At 43.0% G+C, this 23,634-nt stretch overlaps 1 protein-coding gene across 6 annotated transcripts in view; it reads left to right on the top strand.

Moving 5' to 3' along the window:
• The window catches only part of DOCK5 (dedicator of cytokinesis 5), a 121,621-nt gene that overhangs the window by 7,224 nt on the left and 90,763 nt on the right, over positions 1-23,634 (top strand). The window contains exons 3-5 of one of the 6 annotated variants that reach the window (XM_080568587.1): positions 497-626; positions 6,491-6,520; positions 7,613-7,727. In XM_080568587.1, the coding sequence (XP_080424713.1) occupies positions 543-626; positions 6,491-6,520; positions 7,613-7,727 (229 nt within the window). In that variant the 5' untranslated portion in view covers positions 497-542. The other 5 variants (XM_080568590.1, XM_080568592.1, XM_080568588.1 and 2 more) reach the window with 5 other exon arrangements.

Here is a 23,634-nt window from a genome sequence, read left to right as displayed (position 1 = left end):
AATCAAGAACATTGTTGTTGAGCCTAAGCGGTGCTGAGCATCTAAAATTTTTATGAGACTGTGGTTGTTTCAGAACTGAATCCCATATACAACATTTAGTACCTTTCTTAGCCCAGCATCAGTCATTTATAGCAGGGGATGCCAGCAGAAGAGTAAAACTGATTTCCACATTCCCAGGTTAGCAGAGGCTCGGAGGCTGTGAATGCTGGACTTGTTTAGCTGGGGAGAGGAGCTTTCAATTAAAAATTGCCTGTTGCCATGCTGTAGTAGGAAATTGAGAGCCAGCTGGCACGTCTCAGAGCCTGGCTGATAAACAGGCGCTGCCATGGTGGCTGGAGGATGTTCTCCTTCAGCACATTTTCTAAGCAGCCTCCAGAAGCTGAGGTGCTGTAGATGTACAATCAGATATTAGTTATCCAGCTCTGATGAGTCAGTCCTGAACAGGGAGATGAGCTTATTTCATCTGCCCAAAGATACATTTTTCTTTTCTTTTCAGCACCAGCAGGAACTAGTCAAGCCTCCTATGTTAAACACAAGATGGGATGGTAACAGTTAACCTCTGCATTACTGCACCACGTTCTGTGACGCTACAGAGGCTGGCAGCTTTCAGTGGCACCTCACAAGTGGTATGAGTAGTTTATATGCTGTCACTATTTAGAGGAATAATCCCTTGTGTATCTGCTTTTACTGTGTTGTTGGGAAATGTTTCCTTTACGTTCATGGGCTACAAGATATGATAGAACTGGTTGTACCCAGATTTAAAGAAGTTCTTTGTGTAGTCATCAAGAAATCAGGTGGTACTCCTGAAATATTTACAGCTCCTTCCTTCTGGAAGGCAACAGCTTAGAATTCATCTTCCATGCCTCAGCTTTCCAGCTACCATTTTTCCTTTCCAGATCGTGCTTTCCTAATTACATTGCAAGTGCTCAATAGCAGGCACTCTGTCCGAATTTATATATGTACAATATCTAGTGTGCTTGTGGGCCTCCACAATGTGTGGCAATGGTAATAAAAATAAAGCATTAAAGTAGCACTTCTTGATCCATTAAGATAATGGTTTGTCATCAGGAGGAACACGCTTTTAAAAATTTCACTAAAGAAATTTGTACAAGCTCTAAGATGTACTTCTGCTTTGAAGTACTGGGAAAAAGGTTCCAAGCTTTTTTATGATTTCAGGAAAAGATACATAGTTGTTTTTAATACCCGTTGCATATTCAAGATGGAAAGCAGTTTTTCATTAATTCTTCTTTTTTAACTTCAATAGTGGGTACAAGCAACTTGTTTTTTAATCTTTTGAGTGTGTGTGTGAAGAGAGCAAAGAGGAAACGGTCACAGTATCCACGATGTCTGCTTCTGTTAGATCAAAGTTAAGGACGCGTAACTCTCTGTAAGGCTGGGCTACGTCCTCTGTTTTATTTGTTAAAATGACTTGTGAGCATGGCAGCATTTCCAGTAAGCTGAGGAAAGAAGCGGCACAAGCTGGGTTGTTCCTGTAACTAACACAATCTTTAAATCTGGGAGCATCTGAGGCTTGAGTTTAAGACCAGTAAGCCTGGAGATCAGATGTTGAGAAAATTGGCTGCTGCTGTGAGTCTGCAGAAAAGAGAAGCCATTCTGCCAGCTCGCAGCCCTGGTCCAGCTGCTCCTGCGGCCATTAGAAAGCAAACGCCTTTGTAGGCTCAGCATGGTCAGAGAGGTGAAGGTGCACCTTGGGGATGTGTGTGGGATGAGTGAGGGGGAGGAAAGGAGGAGTTATTTCTTCCAGTAGTGCAGCCGGAGTGAAACAGGAGGCGACCTACTGAGTTCAGTGCTCCCCAGGGCTTGCTACTGCTGTGCTCGGAAAAAAGAACGCATTGCAGATTTCATTTAGGCTGGGCAAGGCTGTTCAGCTGCATCTAGGGCTTGCCTTGAGGGGCAGAGTTACTATCCATATAATCTGACCTAAATCATTCCTTCAGGAGGCTTGCCACGCTTCGGAGCAGCCTGCGCTGGACTGAGAAGTGCTGTGCACAGTGAGGAAGGAAAAGGCCCAAGGGAAGGGTTAATTTGGGATTTGCAATTCCCTGGGGGCAGACCGCAGCGTTTGGAGCTCTGTGCACCCTGCCAGCGCCTCCTGTTGGGAATTCACCCCGGTGGAGCTGCAATTTAGGGGGAGAGGAGAGGGCAGAAAGGCAGCCGAGACATTTTTTTCTTGGACTTTTCAAGGAATCTGTCTGCATGAGGTGAAATAAAGGGCCTAGGATTGCTGTGTCAGGGACAGCAGAGGCAGCTGCAGCCTAAGGGGAACTTAAGCAAAGTTTCTCTGCGTCCTTTGGGGGAGGATGGGGAAAAGGGGGATTTTACCATTTTTCCAAATGGAAAAGGAAGGAGCAGCCCCTCTCGCATTAACCCTTGGCAGTGTCCTCTGCCTGTCACTGCAGGGGTGTGGAGGTAGGACCTGGCATTTCTACCTGTACCAGGAATTTATTGTTAGAGCCCTGCTATAGGCAGGGAAGGGAAGGAAGAGGGAGAAGTGATCGTCTGAGTGGCTGCTGTCAAGTGGAGCTTCGAGAAAGCATTACTCAGTCTGCCTCTTCTCTCCACCCTCTGGGAAGCTGCCACTTCTGCAGCAGGTCCGGTTCCTGGCAAAAGTTCAGCACTGCAGCAACTTTCCAGGAGAAGGGAGGGAGAGAGGAGGAGAGTCCCGCATAGAGGAGGAGCTACCATGTCCCAGGCTCCCTTTGGACAGAAGCATAACTGCTAAAAGCAAGAAAAATATGCAAAGGGCAAGCCTCTTTCGTATCCAGGAGCAGTGAGTGCTCTGCACCAACTTCCGTATAGTTAACAGAAGTTTTCAGTGGCCTTATCACTGCCAGACCTCACCCCAAGAGCTAGTGTTTGTGATTGATACTGCATAAAATTCTTCCCCAGAGTAGCTAAAAATGGTGCAGCAAAATGGGGTGATGGGAGTATCCGTGGGATCGGAACAGTTTTAGCCCAGGAAGGTGTTCTTTTCTGAGTGCCCCGAGAGGAGGTTCAGGTGAAACTGGGGGGGAAGCAGGAAGAAAATGTTCATTTTGGGGGAGAGGGGTAAATAGACAACATACAAAAGAGGGAGGTGTTAAATCAGGAATAGAGAGGTGGGGTGCCAACAGGTGGGAAATCAGGACAGACCTAGCAGAAACTGAGCAAAGGGCTGAGAAGTGAGCGCGTGGGCTTTGTACAATTGTGTGTCTCTTCTCCCTTGCCTCCCACAGCCTTCGCCAAGCGCTGCATTCAAGGCAGTGTTTGTGGACACCGAGTGCTTCTCCCACTGAGCCCAGATTGCAGGAACGGAGACCACGTCCCCCGTGGGAGTGGGAAGAGCCCAGTCTCCAACTCCGGTCTGCGTGGAGGGGGATTAAGTTCTCCGCCTGCAACCAGCCTTGCGCGCAGAGCAACTGTTGGGTGACAAAGGAAGCTTGCGACTCCTTTCCCACCTGCTTGACAAAGGAAGCTTGCGACTCCTTTCCCACCTGCACCTTTAGGTGCCTCCTGCTGGAGAGCAGCGGTAGGTGTGTGGGGCTGGACGTGCAGCGCTTCGTGGCCCTGCTGTTCCTTTTCTATCCTGTGCAAGGTAGTGAAGGCACTGGTGTACAGCCGCATGGGAGATGGGGTGTAGGAGAGGAGGCGTCAGCTGCTCAGCTGCTCCCCGTGAGTGGGAGGTGAGCGTGGCAGTGGGAGTTAATGGCTTTTCTGCAGCTCGGAGGGAGCAGAGCGGCTTCTCCTGACTGCGGTGGGGAGATAACGGGCTGGGGGGGGCAGCTTTGATGCTTTCCCTGGAGCAGACCCTGGGGAGGCAACGGAGGGAGCTGTGACTCTGCGACTATTTGCAGGGAGATTTCTGGACAGGAGGAGACCAGCTCTCCGTGTGAGTGGCTCCGGCTTGGCTGCAGTGTCTCCTGCAGCAATGGCTCCCAGGGACGGGCAGGCTTGGTGCTGGCAGCCGGGGAGGGGCGGTGGCTGCTGCCAGCCCCCCTCTGCCGCAGGAGGCTGCTGAGTCACTCCTGCAGCGCCTGCTCCTCTCTGAACCTCCAGGCTTTCCTAGGCACCCGCAGTGAGACTGGTGGAGACAGCGCAGCCTCTTTATCTCTAGCCCTTTCTCTCTCCTCTCTCTGTCGTTTTTGTTCCCCTTCTGGGTCCCAACCAAAGGAAGACATTGCTTTATAATTTTTTTTTTAAAGCCATAGCCAGCATAAGGTGATGCTGAATCTATTTCTTTGATAATAGATCTTCCCATTCCTCTAGAGAGCAGCAATAATATTTGATGAATACAGTGAGTGCTGCAGCAATTTTCTTCTTTAAAGGAGCCCTACTGGGCATTGAATCAGCAATTATTATCCAGCGGGCAGACATTTCTTGGAAGAAGGGCTGGGGTGTGGGGGAGAGACATGATTTTTTTTTTTTGTTTTTTTGCAGAAATAAGCAGCAATAAAGTACTTTGTACTGCTGCTTTCCGCTGCCTGCTGTACAAGCTATTCCTCTAACCTCTTTTTCCTTAGGGATTGCTGCAGAACTTGTTGGTAAAACTCTTCAGAACTGCCCAGCATGCAGCTTTAGGGAGGATGCTCTGCAGGGAGGTGAAGCATGTGCAGGACTGTGGTTGTTTTACAGAAGCAGGGGCTTGGGGAGAAATGGGTGCTGGCTGAACGCTGATGACCAGCATAGAAAAAGCTTCCATCAGTGTTTCACTGTTCTCTCAAGCATTAGTGCTCTTTAAACATTCACATCTGCACTATCTGCACTACCTGATAGGAATTTCATAAATGTGATGGTCCTGGTCTCCTGAAAATCTAAGTACTTGTTTGAGCCAGTGGATGATGACTCATTGCTTTGTGCCTTACAGCTCTATATTGAACTCCCCTATAGCCTTACCTCCTCCATATCAGTACAAAGATATTAGCACTACTTTGTCTTAAGATAAGCTCATACTAACTATTTTAAAATCCTGTTTTAATTTGTTCAGAACTTCTATATGTAATCTTTTTAAAATTAACTTCTGCTTTAGAAGTTCTTTGGGCTTGCTATATTTTAAAACTGGGGCTTGAAATTTCATAATGCTGGGTATTATTTCATTTGTATCTGTCTGTTACAAAGAAGCCATTTAATTATGATCATAGTTTTTTTTCCAGAACACTTGTAGATTCATACAAATATACCAAAATATTATATTAATATACTTATTTTATTCTTTTCCTTTAGTGTTTAATGCCCTGTACTGTTTACAGCATGCAGTCCAAATTCTGCATTTAATACCATTAGGTTTTCTATTTTTTCCCACATGGGCTCACACTAATTGATTCTAAAATGCATTAAATGGTTGAAATATATGCAAGGAAAAACATTCCATTATTTAATGAACCACTCAAAGTCAGCTCCTCGTCCTCCAATGTTTATGAAAAAGCAAGGCCAATTGTAGCCAGCCCCACAATAAGTCTGGCTCGTTGGCTCTTCCTAGCCTGAAATCTTAGCCTTAAAATAGAGCCATGAGACCAGCAGGGTTTATTAGGTACACAAAAAGAAATATAAATTAAAAAAATCTCAATCATCAGTCTCTGCTGCTTCTAACTCTAGCATTAATTCTAGTTCAGTGCTTGCTGCTAGCTACGAATCTAAATTTAGCCAGTTGGCCTTGGCACAAACCCACTCTGAGTCCTATCATGTCCGTATCCCAACATGTTTGGGAACATAATTTTGGTGGGAAATCTACTAGAGTGATAAGAACTTGAGAACTTGTTTCTGAGCTCTGAAGTCCTGGCTACTCCAGGAGCTGCTGTTTGGAAAAACAGGGAAAAAAACTTTCTTTTACCAGCCTGTGTTCCAGCATCTGCTCACATACTTATTGTTTCCTTTTTCAGATCTATTTTTATCCCAGCCGTTCCTAGCTGCACATCTTTAGGGATATGCAGATGTTACATAATGAATAAGTCATTTTCCTTGTAGAACGACAAGAGGAGGGGAGGCTTGAATTAGGAAATCTTTCTTGTCAAGTTCTGCAGTTTTCATAAAGTTATTTATATAGACAGAAGTATCTATCTGCCTGTAACATCGGTTTTATCAGGCTTCAGCATTTCATTTGGATAGCTCTAAGGGGATTACTCAAGTTAATAAGGAGTGTGTGTAGGAGGACTGCAGGTCTTCCCTTCTGTCTTCCTCCCACACTTCCCATCGAAGTCTCTGAGCCTAGTAAACTGCCTTAGAACACTTGGAACTGAAGCCTATGAATCTTCTCCTGTAGCTAATGGGCAGATCATTCATAGCGCACGTTGTGTAGCTACAAGAGGAGTATTAAAGACCTGGCTCTTGAAATGTAGGAGTTTATCAAAGAAGTGGAATTAAAGGATGGAGAAAAGGAAAGGGGAGAAGCAGCATCAAGGTTTTTCCAGCAATTTAATTTCAATGTGTGTTTCTATGTTTCATTGACTAATAGTAGAGTAAAACGTTGTCTTTCTTTTGTATTTTTCATCTACAGATCTCAAAATGCATTATGAATACTAATCAGGTAAGAAAGAAGAAATTTGGATTGGCCTACCTAAAAAGTAGTTAAAGAATGTTTAAGCCATACTGGCAGTGTTTTCTAAAGATGGGCCTATTGCATTTGCTTATATAAAGACTACAGTCATCTAATAGCTCCTTATAAGTTGCTCCAAAATTACACCACTGCAAAGTGAGACCAAAACAAGGACGTGTTTGTTAGTCTTATGTTAATTATTTGATTACTGATTTTGGTTAAGATTCTGATCAGTGTCCTGAATAGACAATACTTGCTAGCCTTTCCTGTAGTCTGTCAACGTTTGGAATGATTATGTGCAAAATGAAAACTCTTTCCCCGGGCTAGTACACCAGATATGTAAACCTATCCTATTAAAGGAGTAATTTACTTAACAAGGCACAAAATTGGCTTGCCATCCCATGAATAATTGGAATAAATGTCTGCCATCTGAGCCCTTGCTGCAGTCACTAATGCAGATGGAGATTTGCAAGGTTTGGCTGCACTGTGTGCTAAAAGGGCTCACATGTACAGCTCACACAAACTACCTCTTGGTCTGGGGAGTTACAGATGGGACCCATAAGAATCCCTACACATGCCCAGATACTTATTTTATCTTCCACCAGCCCAACTTAGAAAAAGCTTTATGTTCTGTTGGGATCTGAGGCTCCTTTGTGCATTTGTTGTGGAACAACATGTGTGATCTAGTACGTGGGAGCCCCTTTATATATAGGGTATATATATAGGGTATATATATATGCCTCTTATGGGATCAGAGGTCTGGAATTGGGACAGGAATTTGAAACAACTTTTCATTACATGAAATTAATTCATTGGACAGGAAGCAGAACAAACAATACAAAGTTAGGGGTCTGTCTGTCTGCATGTTAGACAACACTCATTGATGTCCAAGCACCCAGAGCTAAAGTTTGAATCTGAGCTTCAGAGCCAAACGCGTCAGTATGGCAGGCGTCTGTGGCAGACACGTGTATGTTAGTTCCCACAGAAGGTGGGCGTTCATTTGAGGCTTTGTCTAAGTCTTTCAATTTGTTACTGTCATAACAATAAATATAAGGACACTCAGTGGGATTTTGTTTTGGGCAGGTTAACTTCAGATTCTTCAAATGTTGGCTTCCACGATCATTCCAACCACAGCGGTTTTCAAGATCGAGCACTTACCAGTTGCATTGCTGGACCAGTACTGCAGCTAAGATGATAGGTAAGTGCTGTAGCTTTGTTTTTCTTGGTAGCATACTGTGAATTATTTATGCCATCTCTTTGTTGTCCTGGTGGCTTGGATGAAGGGAGAAAAATGCATGAGTGTGCGGCTTCATTTATAGACCACATTAACATCAGGTACAAAACAGATGCATTGGCAGGTAGTAGAATCGGTTGCAAGCTGTTGTAAGGATGTGCCGTGCACCTACATGGACATCATGTGTTAGCTGAAATTGCAGCACCAAGAAATTTGCTAGAGCTCGTCATAGTGGATCTGTTGGGTATAACAGGTATATTTTAGTCTTGTTTCGCTGTGTATCTGGTGTTATATTGGCAGAATAGCTTGGATAAACTGTCATGTACATACTGGTTTAAATAGATGTAAGCATGAGCCTCACTTTAAAAAATATAAAGCTTTAATTGAACACTTTTCAGTGTGTGAACCATCTGGCTCCTGTTTCTGTAGTCTCAGAACTGCACAGAATCTTAGTACATGTATCCTCATCACCTCTCTGTAAGGTGATGGCACCCCATTATCCTTGTCCAGCACGTGGGAATTGCACTCATAAATACCCTGGACTATCAAAGAGTTAATTATCTAACATGCTTTTGTGCATTTCTGTGATTTCCACAAAGCACATTTTAGCAATTTTGTAGTCCTAAAGATCTTTGTAGTCATGGCTGTGATTTTCTGAGAAAGTTCCTGGGAGAGTGGAAAGGTGAATTTAGTTGTCTGGAGTTTTACGTCAACATTGTTGCCCCTGAAATACCTTGTTCTTGTGATCTGTAACTGTTGGTTCTTAAAAAAATAAATAGAGAGATGTTGAATGGGTACATATTTACATTAATCACAAAGACAAGGTAAGTGCATTTGATTTTTGATACAAAGTGATATTGTAAAAGGCAGGTGGCTTCTTGGCCATAGCCCCAAATTCTGCACATCCTTGTGCACCTTCTATTACTGGCTAAAATAAAGCTTATAATTAAATAGGTTACTGAAGAGTTTGTAGATTCTATTATACGTGCAGCTGCTGCAACATTTTAAATTCAATTTGTTAAGGGATATAGACATCATCTCTATTAAGTTATAATGTATAACTTAATGTAGGGTAGGAGGGACCATTAGCAAATGCCATATGCTAACCTCAGTCGTGTCCACACTATAATATAAGTTAGGAACAAAGGCGTATTCCCAGATGCAGTTATCTCCTATGGAAGAGACCTATAGGGTCAGCACGCCCATTGTCCATGCAGACATGAGGGAAGAGGTTTGGGTGAGGGAAAGACACAGACAGATGCAAAGCTGTGTGATGGATATGCCTGATTACAGCATGAACAATAGCTGAAGAGAGGTTCATGCAGAGCTTGCTGCTGTGAATTTACTCAAAATTTAATGAGCCCAATCTGCCACCTTTGCATCCAGCAGGAATTTTGCCGTTGATTGGAAAGATGGCAGGCTAAGGCCCAATATCAGACACCAGCTAATGTTATTAGTGCATGGCTTTCCTGCTATTCCTTTTAAGAGATAAAAAGCCACCAGTAACGATACTTGCACATGCTCATGTTTGTAGTTTATAGGAAGTTAAGCTGGGGTTGCTGCGTTTTATGCTCTGCTCTGAAGTGACTGTTCTACCATTACACCTTGTGAAATACCCCTCAGGTGTCCTGACTTTCAGTTCCCTTCTCCTATGCAGTGGCCTAGTTATGAGTCTGCCTTTCTGCCCAGAGAGTAAAACAGAATCTAAGCATCCTGAGGCTGCTCTAATTAGCCCCTACCTTCCAAAAAAACAGGAACAAAACCCTGACTGATGTACCTTCAGACACCTGGTCTACCTATTTGGTTGTGCTGTTTCCTTCAAAAGCTTTTTACTGGAGTGTTTCAGCCCAATTTAGATTACTTTTCCAGCTACCTTATCTTGCTTTTATTTTAATGGGTATTTGGTATCTCACATTGTTTTGTTGGCTTAGGACAAGACTCCAGTGTACCTCCGTAGCAGAAGTAATGCATGATGTCAAGAAGGAAGCTATGTAGAACATAATTACTTGCAGTCTTCCGAAGTAACTTAGAGTCATATTTAAGGTTAAATTTCATTCTCGGTAGTCATGAAAGCCAATTTGATTAGTAGCTTTATGCACAGAAGTCGCCGCTGATATTAGATTACTGCTGCTTTTTTTCCCAGATTTTTGCCAGCGTTTATTGATTAAGTGTGCTGCTCCAGGCACAAATAAATAAATAAATAAAATCATGTCCTGCAGCTAATCAATGGGCTGGTTTTTAAAAGTCTGCAGATCATGTTACAAGGGCAATTGCTGTTGTGGGTTCAGCAGATGTGGCTGCAAGCTGTGATTTTGGATGCAAATGCGATTTAAAAATAAAGTAGTGTCTCCCTGCATCTCAGCTCTCTGGTTTTAAAAACGGCCTGTTCACACAATCTTGTGCTGGAATGTGTTTGTTTAAACACCTTGTTAAGTGATAAGGCTGGCACAACCAGAAATTTCAGCATTTCTTACTACACTGTATGAGGCAAAAAGAATTTCATATCAGAAAAACATAACATTGCATCTTCATTGGTCAATATCATTGGACACAGTACCCCAGTATACACTGGTAAAGAATTAATTATCATTATTTTACGTAGCTGCAAGCAATCTTGCACTCAGTGCAGTTTTAATGGGGGTGAACAATTTAAGGCTCTTCTGACATGCCATAATCATGATTTCTGTCCTTCCCTTGGGTGTGTAAATGTGAACATTTTATTTTGCTCAGTCTGTTTCTCGATTGTGACTTAAGGACATTCTTACCTGTGGCATTTTGACACTGATATTCTTGAGGGCCCTTCCAGTGTTCACAGAAGGTAATACAGAATGGCTGAAAATGAAATACAGATATTTGAAAGTTTTATAGGAGGAGCTGTATGAGCACAGATTGCCACAGAGATCGTGTTTTAAATTGATAAGGTAACAAATAATGGTAGAAGTTTTGTCCAAAATGGCACAGTACGGTAAAAGGAAGGCCAATCTGAACCTGTTAGGTTGTCACCCATTAACTGATACTATTGTCCTGCCTTACAACCCCACAAAATAACGTAGTATCCATATAAGAAATCAGATAGCAGTGTTGAATCTGATCTCACCCATAATTGTTTAACTCCATCTTTATCAGCAGTCTGTCCTGATAAATTACTGGAACCTAAATTAACTAAAGAAAGTAAGACTTTTTATTGATTTCTATGGACTTTTAATTAGGCCCTCACATAAACCTGCCTGAATTCATTAGAGTTACTGGGGGCTTTTTCAACTATTCTGCCCAATTCAGAAGACTGTTTATGTTCCTAATCTCTTACTAAGTCATCAGGAGGCTTGTGTGGAGTCGAGGATATCTCTGTGCACCCCCACATTCCCCTACAGAATGGTCATAAATGCTTGGAAAATTTTGAGCTGCCATGACAGTGCTTTTAAGTACAGCAGTGGCTGAGGACCACAGCTGACATTAAATGAACTTTCTCTTCTAAGTATCTGCCTACTCAGTACTGTGTTTCAGTGCTCAGCAATGCTTATTTCTGCATGCCTAAGTGTCCTTACTTCTCTTTTCTGCACCTAATGCTTCCTATATTTTACTTGTTCAAATTGATAACAAATGTGTTCCTTTGAAATGCAAAACAGTTGCAGAAACAGAAGCGAGAACTCTGAGTTGGGTCTGAAGCTGTGATGAACCTGTATTTTAATAACAGGTGGGTTAACAGACATGAAAGAAAAAGCGTTTGAGGGAGAGAGGCTTGTCTCATGAGGCTGCTAACATGTTCTCAGCTTCAGCTGCTTTGAACCACCATGTTCCAGTAAACGTTGCATTTCAGCTCAAACCTCTTCCATTATTTCTAAAGGAAGGGGGGATATCTAACCATAGAACACAGAGCCACGGTAAGAAAGTTTATAAAACATCTGAATTATCAAGAATCATCCTGCAGGATTTAAATTTTTAGTACCAAGTCACCGTAGGCCAAATCTTGCTTGCTTCTATTTTAGTCAAAGGATGTTTTATAAGAATAGGTTCAAGAGGGATTTGGCCTTGTCTTTCACAAGATCATTTTTGTCTATCGTAGCTGTGGCATGTCTGCAGAAATGTCAGTGTGAATTGTCTAGTGATCAACAGTGACGGCAAAACATGACACTTGTGTGTTTGCAGATAACAGCAAACAAATTGACCTTTCATATCAGGCATGTCAATATACCAAGCAACTCTATTCTTTTGGAAATAAATGCCTTTTCCTGGTTCTTCTCTTTCTCTGTCTCTCTCCCACTCCCACCCTTACCCACTTTTTTCAGTAGGCAGAACTAATGGTGGTGATTCAGACATTTTGATTTTGGTTTAGATAGTCTTCAGGTTTGTTGTGGTTTAACCTGGCAGGCAGCTCAGCGCCACACAGCTGTTTGCTCCCCGCACCCCTAGGTAGGATGGGGGAGAGAATGGGGGAAAACAGTAAAAGCTTGTGGGTTGAGATACAGACAGTTAACAGGACAGAAGGAAGAGAAATAATATGATATCCACAAAGCAGGTGATGCATAATGCAATTGCTCACCACCAGCAGACTGATGCCCATCCCATCCCTGAGCAGTGGTCCCCACACCCCCCATATAATTGTTCGGCATGTCTACATGATGTGGAATATCCCTTTGGCCATCTGGGGTCAGCTGTCCTGCTTCTGTCCCCTCCCAGCTCCTTGTGCACCCGCAGCCTCCTCGCTGGCAGGGCGGTGTGAGAAGCTGAAAAGTCCTTGGCTTAGTGTAAGCACTGCTCTGCAACATTAAAACATCAGCGTGTTATCAACATTATTCTCATCCTAAATCCAAAGCACGGCTCCATATCAGCTCCTAGGAGGAAAATTAAATCTCTTCCAGCTGAAACCAGGACAACATAGCAAGCTACAAACCTTTAGGTTTTGAGCGTTAGTATTCTGAGGATGAGAAGCCAAAGGTTGCTGCATGTTATTACTATTATTGATTGGGAAATAGTGCCTTATCCAAGCTGAATCCTTTGCCTTTAGGTGGCCTTTATTTCTCTACCAAAGAACTACAGAAAAGAGGAGGACTTGTTTAAAGCAGATTCACTTTTTCTACCACATTGTTTCATGATACTTGTCCTATGTGGTATGTATTTCTTTCTGTACCAATCATCTCAGTGTACTATCAAATCTCATCCGGAACAGTTCCCATTTTAAACCGAATTATATGATGTCATGCAAATTGTTTGGAATTTTAATTTTATTTTTAGAACTAGGATAGGTAAGGAAAAGGCTAAAATGCTGAAGAGCCTGCATGTCTGAGACTTCGGGAGTTCAGCGCTGAAAGGTATCTCTGATACATTATTCAGGAAATACTGGGCAGACAGCATACCTAATGAGTAGCATCAGGGGTATCTGGACTTTTTCTTTAATGCCAGTGCCTTTGTACATCTTGCTAACGTGATTTACAATGCCTTAAATGAATTAGTGCTACAGCTTCACTGGTCTTGAAAGAATACCTATGCATCATCTTACTTTGACACAGCAGCTAATCGCATCCAGGAGAATTAAAAGGCATGTAGCCATAAATTCTGGCATAAGCTTCAGATAAGGACTGGAGGTGAAAAACAGGGTGGAGAGCCAAGTAGATTCTGCAGCTTGCAAAAATACATCCTGGGCACTGGGGCAGAATTCTGAAATTCACAAGGTCAAAGTAAGCAAAAGTTGTGTCTGACTCAGATGATCAATAGTTCCTGCCCTAATCACTTGTTTGCACTCCCAAAGCTCACTGAAGAGACCAGGAATATCTATATCTAGGTCTCTTACCTCTAAAGCTTAGATCTGTGTTCAGACAGACTTCTTTCAGATTCAGCTTGAAAGCAAAGGACCTATACATGCAGAAGTATATGTGTGTGCGTAGCCTGGATCTTAAGTGCTCATGTCCTCAACTATGATCCAAAGGAGTCTGTCATTTTGCTTCCTTACTGTTCCAGCCCACAGCCCCAAGTCCTGTAGCCAATAACCTCTATTAGTAGACAAGGGCTTGCTTTCACTGGCACAGTTATTGTGAAAGATATCTCTAAATATAGGTATAAAAACGTACAGCAGCCTTACATGACACAGACTGCTTTGAATCTCTCTCGTATGTCTATATAACCACCACTGATTCCACTAGCTTGACTGAATCCTTGCTAAATTACCTCTCTGGAAGAGAAGAATCAGACCCCCCTGCTTAACAGAAAGCACTGTACTTTATTTTCATTCTGTTTAAAGCAAGGAGGATCCAGTGCTTCAGCTGTCAGCAGGGAGACAGTAGTTATTACCCGTGGAGCTGTTACAGACAAGCAAGGGCACTGAGAAGCTACTGACAGATTTTTATTTCCATTACTGGTAGGCATCGATGTCAATACAAAAAACCATACATTTCTCCATTAGGTATGCGTGCCTGGTTTATGCATAAGGGCTCGATGACATTCTTGTTTGTGTTTTGACATGACATCTTTTTCCTCTGTAACCGGACATTCTCTAAAAAGAATGTCATTGCTTTCCTCCATGCTTCATTATAGTTTGTCTTTATGTTTTCCCCCCCAGCAGCCTCCGGCAATTAGGCTGTTAATGCAGTTAGGGGTGGATGGAAGGCAGCGATCTGGGCTCTGAAACAGAACAGCAAGCCCTACGGTCCTGCACCACTTCCCTCTTGTCCACACTGCGTAGTCATTAATAAAGTCCCGCAGGTCTCTCGCGGCGTGCTCTCAGAATCTGGGCTGCCCTTCACAGGGGAGTAGCGATAGTGCTGCTTCGGCTCTTCCCAAATTCAGATAGGTCTGACCTCTGGCGCTCTGATAATTTGTCTACAGCAGCTCTCTTGCAAGCCAGTGACAGACAACCTAGAACAGGTGAACTACAAAATATTTGCTCTGGGTTTCCTTAAATCCTTGCACAGGAGCGTTAGTCAGTGGCAAAGAACAACGGCAATCAAAGCTAAAGATGTGAGTGTAATAAATTGCTTTGTGTGGTAACCTGAGGCAGGCGACATTTTGATGTTGGAAAAATTGAGATCAGTTGTGAAATGAAAAGTCAAAGGCGTTCCTTTAAAAAATGTTTCTCTGCTTTAGATTCAGCAAAGTTCTGCTTTTCCGTCACCCTTCTGAGTCAACTGTTTACTGAGGGTGACCTGAATTTACAAAGAGCTGATTTTCTACCAAAAATTGCATTTTTTTTCAGTGAACTGCAAATAACACTTTCAACAAAGTTTCACCGAAGCTTATAAGAGAATTTGGGTGGAACCTGTGCCTTAGCTTGCCATATAGCCAGGATGGCTTGGGGAAAATTGCACTGTCATGCCAGCCTTGTATCGGGTCTTTGCAGCGAAGATCCAGGAATTAGGATTCTCAAGCAGGCGTTTAGGAAGTGCTTGCCACAGAAGAAGCATGAATATGTGAAAAGCAGCAAACCAAAATATTCTTTACACTCGCATTTATAGACAGACACATGCACACGTTTTGAGGCTTTGTTTTGAGGCAGGGAGGGTATCTTTAGTGAATATAGATCATTTATATTCTGGTGGGTTTAGCTTAAATGCTGCACAGCTCAGTGCCTGCTTGTCTGAGGCAGCTTGCTCTGAGAAGGGTTAAGCTTTGTGTTTGTCGACAGCATTGCAGCAAAGGGGATGAAGTAAGCTTGAAGGGCAGAAACGCTGTACTGCATCTTTAACAGGGTGTGTCCCATCCATTGCTGCAGTCTCTGCTGCAGTGAGGTTTAAATTGGGCTCTGTCTGTCTCGTTAAGCCTCCTTACTTTATGATAATTGGAGACGGCAATCATATTCAGACACAGCGCTAGAATGGCTGCTGATCTGAAAGCGACAGTCAGCCCACGAAGGGTGGGAAACTTTGGATAGCACAAATCCCCTGCTCAGTCACCCATTGCGTAGTCCAGAAAAACTTTTTAGTGATTTTGTGAGTTAAAAGGCTCTGTTGCATATAAAAAGGAGCTAGCCGGGGATTTCGGCACTCTGTAGCATCGTACTGTGTTAGTAACTTCGCAAAGTCATCGAACATGTTCTGCAGCAGCTGCTGGATATTGCTGAATCAATTTGGCACTGAGAAGAAGGAGACTGTTAGGCTGTTGAATTTCCTTGAGATTTGCAAGTCCCTCAGACTCATTCGATGTGAAGTTATAAAAGACACTGGCTTTTCACAGTATTGACAAGCAGGTTTCAGAGGATTAGAAGAAGTGATTTTGAAATAAAATCCTCTGCCGTCATGACTGCAGTGCTGGCTGCACTGCATGGGGCAGGACCAGCGCCACTTGCGTAGTCATTGCGTGGTGTAGTTCTACAAAGCCTGCCGTGGTCTCCTGAGTGCTTGTTCCCTTTGTATTATAAACATCCATCTGTGACGAATGTCATATTTAAATCCTGTGAATTTGTGTATTACGAAGTTGGTAGACAGCGTTCAGTTATTTTTATTTTGAAAGGAGACGTTTTCTTAGACTACCTTGTAATTCATTACGTCTGACATACGGTGCTGCTCTAAGAAGAGTGCTCATGTCACCAAATGTAGCTTCATGCTCAGATCTCATCCTTTCTAATTGAAGTTTTGGTCATATGCATCTAAGACTTGTTCTAGTGAACTGAAGCAGTGACAAATATTTTGTTAACCTAAATGAAAAGGTAATATTTAACCAGAACAAAGCTATGATTTAGGCTATCCGTCTAATAGCAACTCCCATGTTCTTACAGACTCATGCTGCTAGCACATTTGTATGCAGGGGCTCCTGCAGAATGTGTCGAGTCCACCAAAAACTAATCAGGCTTCCTGCTAATATTAAGGGCAGATTGCAAGATCAGCCTCTGTAATTATAAGATGGCAGAAATAATTTCTGCTTGTCTGTGAAGTGTTCGCTGTACTTCTGGCACTGAAAATGAGATAAGTTGTTCAATTTCCTCCCGTGTCGTGAGAGTTCACTGTTCTAAGTCCTGCGGAGACTTCAGAGAAGATTGCAGGGAGCAGGGAGTGGATCGCATTTCACTTAAAATTATAGAGCACATATATTTTCAAAGAAAGTGCAGAGCCAGACTTCAGAGCTCATTGAGCAATGTTACCTCTGGAACAGAGCAAACCCTTCTAGATGACACTCTGCATCAACTACATGAACAGTGAAACGCTGCTGATTCATCTCTATCTGTACTTTCCCTTATGTGAGCTCTAGTGCCACCAAGCGCCCGTCCCCTGGAAGAAAGCAGCCCAGCCTGATTGACGCAAACAACGTCCAAATGAGCTCTTTCAGGGAATGCAGTGATCTGCAGCAGGTGGGATCAGAGCTAAAATAATCTTTTCTGAAACAGAAATATGAAGGCTTGAACTTGGGATTCCTCCAAAGCCTTAAAACTCCTTGTAACTGAGCTCTTAATAACAGATTTAGCAACATTCCCAGCTTAAATTTGTTGGCTGATAGAAATAATGGTTCGGTAGTTAATAGACTGGGTGTAGGTCCTACAGCACAGCTCACACCAAAAAGGTAGGACCAGCTGCTTTGTTTGTGATCAGTTCCTCACAAACCAGAGACTGAGCAGAATTGTGAATTCTGCCTGAAAGCAGACGTGAGGGTGCTGGGCTGGATTTTGTGTATAGGGAAAGAGCTGGAAAGAGCCTTATTCTGCCGGCCCCTGAAACGCCAGTTCTGCAGTGACAGGTGAAGGAAAGGAGAGATGATAATAATCTGAGATCGTGGCAGCCTTAAAGCAATGATGGAGGAGACAATACATCGTACGAATGCATTAATCTTATGTAATTTCAGAGAAGGAAGCTTGCCAAAATTGACGTAAATAGAAAGCCGGAACATTTTTAGGTGTATACTCTACTTGATTCTCAAGTGGACTCTGCCAGGACTCACTGTGCTGCTATTTTTTTTGGATACCACTCAAGGTGATCCAGGTTTGTCCTGCATTGCTTCCTCTGTGTTGTAAGAAGGCAATAATGGTTTTTTTTTAGAGCTCAGGTGATAGAAACTTTTACTGCTCTCTTCCTCCCTGTAGAACTTTTACTGATTTGCATCATCTCCAGCAGTCTGTTATCAAGAGTTTAGTCTTTTTTAGTCCTTGATTCCTTCTGAACAAAGTTTAACAGATTTTATACTGGCTCATTATGCTGTGCTACTACAGCAGTGCTGTTAATGAGGCCAGAATACTTGTTTAAGAAATTAAACCTATTGCCTGAAATAGGAGCAGATATCCTTGAGCCTTTTGTATGAGATCTCCCTTTGGATGGGGGAGGCTGTAGCCTGGTGAAAAATAGTTCCCCACAGTGCATTTTGTAATCACCACTTGCATATGAACCTAACTGACTTCTTCCTAAAAGGGCAAAAGCTGGAAGGAGCCAAGTGGCAGATAAAGCTCCATGAATTTTCATTCCCTATCTTAGAAGAAAGAATGCAGAGTCCCTTAGGCCAGGCAAGACAATTGTGCGCCTCACCAGGAGATCTGTCTGTTGCCTGCCGAGCTGAAACAAACATTTCCATGTTTATAGGGCTGGGGATGGCTTCATCAAATTGCAGATCAAGTCTGCTTCTGCTTTCCTCCCCTCAAACAATATATTGAACTGCTACCTCTGAATTAGTCATCCCATCTGGTACTCACTGAAACCAAGGAGCTAAATCTCGAGGCAGAAGAGAGTGGAGCTGGTCCCTTAGCTGATGGATTTGTATTTTAACAACTGAGAAACGTTCAGAGGCCTGAGAGGTGTCAGCACGAAGGCAGCCGAGGGGGGCTGATGTGCAGCAGCTGAGATTCAGCATGCCCCTTTGCTTTCTAGTGCAGACTTCAGACAAGGAATTACAGATTGCACGTGAGAACACACACAAAAAAAATTCTCTTAGGACAAAAGACTCTGTCCTTTCTGTGCAGCTTTTCATTCGTTATGCTGCAGCCTCGGTGTGTGCAGTTTATATCTCGAGACTGAACTAACGTGCCAGGCTGTCACCTCTTTGTGTTCCTGCACGTGTTAATGAAAGAATGTGGGCCCGATCCTGGAGTCCTGCAGTGCTTAACACTCCCCCGTGAAAGCTGGTGTTGGGTCAGATACTTTGTCTTGCTCAGATCAGTCTTGCTGTCAGTAAAACAAGACTGTAATTGTCTTCCTGCCTTTCGTGTGGTGCAGTTTTGATGAATAAATCAGTTTCTAGACTGCTGTGTTAGAGATAAGTACAATTTGGGCAGAGTGTTGGCAATCTGTGTCTTTTGGACTTCTATACTAAACTCACTAATTAAAATCCAGAAGAGTAGGAAGGCAGAGGGCTTTTTCTTACCCTCTACAGAGCGTTACCAGTTGCCAGCAAGTAATTTTATTTTCTTTTGCCCGGTTGGTTGCTTGAGCTCTGCTCCAGGCAGCGCGTGTGCTCCCAATGCCTGGCAACAGCGACCTGACGTCAGTCCCGGCACGCTCCTGAGCAGCAGAAAGAGCAGAAATAGTGCCTTGTCACCGTGTTCTCCTCGGGCTGAGCTGCATCATGCTGCTGCAGGGATAGCCTGCCTTCGGTTGCCTGCACAGAGCAATGCAGAAAGGTGCTTGGGGGGGTATCAGTGCTGTGGGGGGAGCGTGGTGCATGCTGAGGGCACGGGGCTGAGCACAGCAGCAGCTGTTTCCTACGGTAACAAGTGGCTCCTTGTTGGCTGATGGCAATATCTGTGCACAGCAAAGTGGCAGAAGTGCTGCCTTCCGTGGTGCAAAGCATTATTCCACGCGAGGCAGCGGTTCCCAGTCCCTGTAGGGGACCCGTGGAGCAATGTGCTGCAGGGAGTCACCCCTCAGCCGGCTGGCCACATCTCATCTCAGGGACCGCTGCTTCTCTGGGACACCCACAGCTATTCAGAACATGTTCTGTTGCAAAATGTATATACAGCGCGCTCAAAATAAAACGGGGGTGGTACAGGATAGAAGCCCGCAGAAGGTATCATTGCATTGCTCTGAGGTTTGTCTTCAACGTGAATTTACAAAGTCGAACGGACGCTTAGTCCCTGCTAGAATTTTGCCCTGCCGCTTAAGGCTTTGAAAAGTGCAGACGTTTTGAGTTACAGTTTGTGTGCACATCTACAGAGATCCTCATAGATCTTGATGCCACAAACGCCCTTCTTGTTTCACGCAGTAAATACCGGGAGCATCGCTGAATGATGGTTTTAGCTCATGTTATTTCTCTGTGCTGGAGGAGGTCGTTTTTCACATAGAAGAGCATTAAATCTCTTCTTTGCTGCTGTTTGCTGCAGAAATATTTGAGGCGGGCAAGGATAATAGCAGGAAATAATTTTGCAGAAACCTAAATACTGCACGCTAACTCTTCAGCTGTGCAAAATGCCCCCTCAGGTGTTTACCTGGAGCTCTTTTCATTTGCTTTTTTCCTGCTGCTGAGGAACCAGGCCAGTGGCCACAACCAGGTGCAGGGGGTTTGAGCACTCTGCAGGGAAGAGCGAACAGTTTTCCATGCTGATCTCTTAGTGGCATCTAGCGTTTAATATTTGTAATAGCATCCTCTCACGAACATTTGGAACTGCAGTAACCTTGAGGATTTCCCTTGAGATTAAGCATTTGTAGATCTTTTTAAGCAGAATATCACTTATATGAGGGCTGTAGGCTTAGCCCTTTTAAAAGAAACGTTTTCCAATGCTTTTCTTCTCCCTACATCCCAGTGCTTTCCTTTGATTTGGGTATTTAGTGAGTCTTTTCTTCAACTTTGATATATTTGTCATTAATTCTCACTCTTAGTGATTTTTCTAATCTCTATTTCCCCATAGCAGAGATTTTTTTTCCCAACGGTTGTGATAGTTTTGCTTCTCTGGAGGGATGAAACAATCTCTTGGGCTCTTTGCTAGAATTAACCTCACACTATGGGAGCACTGAGACAACAGAGGGGGTGTCTGTGAATGTTGCTGGCAGAGCAGGTTTGCGTTCAGGCTCTGTACCCCTTGCATGAGAGGGGAACGGAGAGGAAGAAGGCAGACATGAGAAGCAGCATGGAAATCAGGAGAGCTTAATGGCCAGTGCCAGAGATCTTCAAAACCATAGACTCTACTGTTAATAGGTGTTTTATTTTGCCTGTTCAACTCCATTCCTGTAAGCACTGAGAACCAAGCCTACTTTGCTTCCTTTCTTTCTCTTCCCTGGTTCACTTTACAAAAGAAAAACCTCTCCACATTGAGGGTATCGCGGGGCCGGTGCACTGCACGCCGCCAGCGTGCTCTCCTGCAGGCCTGTGCAAGAGAGATCCAAAACTTCTAATGACATCTAAACGGATATTTCTGGGTCCCAGGAGGAGATGCGTTCTACCTCCGGAGAATCAAAACTGAATGACAGAAATTACAAGAAATTTCCTTTAAAAAATGAAAGCCTCTTTCAAGCCAGGGAGAATTAACTTATAGAGAGGACATTTAGAGCTGTGAAGGCAGTCTCTTATCAACAGTACTGTGTGCATCAGGCAGTACCCTAGAAAAAGTGATTATTGTATTGGTATTGTTTCTCAGTTTTGGTTTTCCAAGTTCTGAATACATCTTTCCTCCTTTTCAATGGGAGAAAAGAGAAATAAGTTGAAAAAAAAAAAATTAAAGATAAAACTCATAAAAAAGAATCAGTATTAGATGAATGGAGAAATTCTTAGGACTATGAATGTATCATTGAAGTGCTCGTTTATTCGTATGCCAATGAAAATGAGTCATAAGAATGAGACATAAGAAAGTCATGGGCTTTGTTGTCTTTTTCTGAAGCGTGCATCACATAATAAAATTTCGTGCTTATCCAGAACCTTTCCTCTGAAGATCTCAAAACTCCCAATGTAAATTAATCAAGCCCTGTACGTAAATATAAGCAGTTTGCCTTTGTTTAAGGATGCAAGGAATGTGCTGTACCTAGAACCCCTAAGTTGTAGGTGAATATTTCTGAAGAGTTGCACATAACCATTAATTGTTTACAAAAAAACAAAGCACCTCTACCTCCTTATAACTTAAATCCATGCTAAATGGAAATTAGTCTGAGCCACAAAATTTGTATTTGGGTATTAGATCGGGTGAGTTCCTGGGTGAGCCTTTATTGTTTGTGGTTAGGTCTAGAAACTACTGTGCTTGGTTTTAGCTTGAGTTTACCCGTTGTAAGATCTATATTTGATTTTTCTTTTTATCAGTATTGATTTATTACTTGAGAAATAACCACATATGACAGTGGTGACAAGCAAATATCAAAATCCTGTGGGATCAAAGTCAGATCCTTCTACTTTTGCTGCTTTCTGTCCATCTGAATCTGCATCTTCCCATCATGAACCAGATCTCTGTGATGGATTTGACAGGAAGCAATCTCTGATCAACGGCCAAAGCAATTATTATTCTTTACAGAATGTCTGAACTCCTTAGGAAAAAACACTCCTGTATGTAACAGGCATCTGAATTAAATAGGTGTTTTTAGCTTTCTTGTATCCTCAGTGTCAAAATCGGGGGTTAATTTTGTAGTAATGCACTTCATATAGACTTCCCAGGAGCAGAGGGAGAAATCACTGCTTTTAAGAAAGGAACTATTGATCGCAGTTGCCGAAGAGGACTATGACATCTGCCCATGCGTCCTAAGAATTATTGGAAGCTCATTTCCAGCCATGAAAATTTTGATTAAATCTGACCACACACCTCCCTGCTGAGGACGCTTTCGGGAACAAGCTCTTCAGACATTAAAGATGTAAGAGATGCATTAAATATAAAATAGTCGATATCCATGATTCAGCTGTGATGGATAGATACCACAGGCATTGCAAGAGGGCTTCTACTAATAGGCACTTTGGAATTAGCCAGTGATTCTTAATGAAAATGCCTGCCAGCACTTCCTCCTTTTAATCTTTCTCATGTTATCAAAGAGGAGGGAGGAGTGGGATCGCTGGAACAAAAGTAAAATATAAATTCAGAGTTTGCAAGTCTCTTGGTAGCTATTTCAGTTGTGCCATAGCAGCCGGAGCTGAGGGTTCTGGCCTACGTGGTGGTAAGGTAGGAGTAAGAGAAACGCAACCTGGATTCCTCCTGGGGTAAGTAAGCAGAGTCACTGCCTGAGGTACCAGGCCACTAGTGAGAACCACACGTATCCGTCACTGGCATCTATGTCTGTACCTGCAGGTCAGGCTGTTACGCCAAGAATTTTGCTGAAATCTTCCTCTTGCTGAAGTTAGTCTGAGCATTGCTACTGACTTCAGCTCTCAGTTCCTCAAGTTTATTCTTCTGTCTTGGAATTAACTGAGCTCTGTTGAATCTCATTGATTATAAAACCAGTTCCATTTTCTATAGTAATGGGAACAATATAATGTAAAAACCCCGCAGTAGGTTGACGTTGAAATTATTTTTTCAGCAATACATTCCTAAAAAACATTTATCTCCACAACAAGTACTCTGTTAGATAGGACAGGAGGGTCCAGGCACATTCGCAGTGCGAATGGGGTCAGTTTTTTTGCTGTTCTATTTGCAATTGCTTACATAGAAAGTAATGTTAGAAAATGAACGAATATGTTTTAATGTAGTCATGAAAAAGGGGCAGAAAACTTAACCCTATGACCATTTAGCGCTGTAGAAATCAACAACTAAATGAAAGAACTTTATGGCTTTTTGATAGACCAATACCAGCTTGAGACAGAGGAGTTTATTTAAACCCACTGGCTGTGAGAGTGATCTTTCTTGAATTTATAGGGTCCTTCCTCCAGCCTCAAATGCTCTTTTCTTCAAATAAAATAGCAAAAGAGTAAAATGCAATGGTTAAACCAGAGTATGGCAATTATCTTTGGAGTAAGAGTTACTTACTGCTTGCTTTTCATCGTTCTTAAATTGTAAAGCTCAAGTTGGTAGCTGAGGGAGTGTTAACCTAGAACTTAACTAGACACAAGACGCAGCCACACAAGC

This window comes from Anser brachyrhynchus (genome assembly GCF_964034855.1).
Source record: "Anser brachyrhynchus genome assembly, chromosome: 26".
NCBI lineage: Eukaryota > Metazoa > Chordata > Aves > Anseriformes > Anatidae > Anser > Anser brachyrhynchus.
Note: the sequence above shows the minus strand (reverse complement) of the source record. Positions and strands in the feature narration are given on the sequence as shown.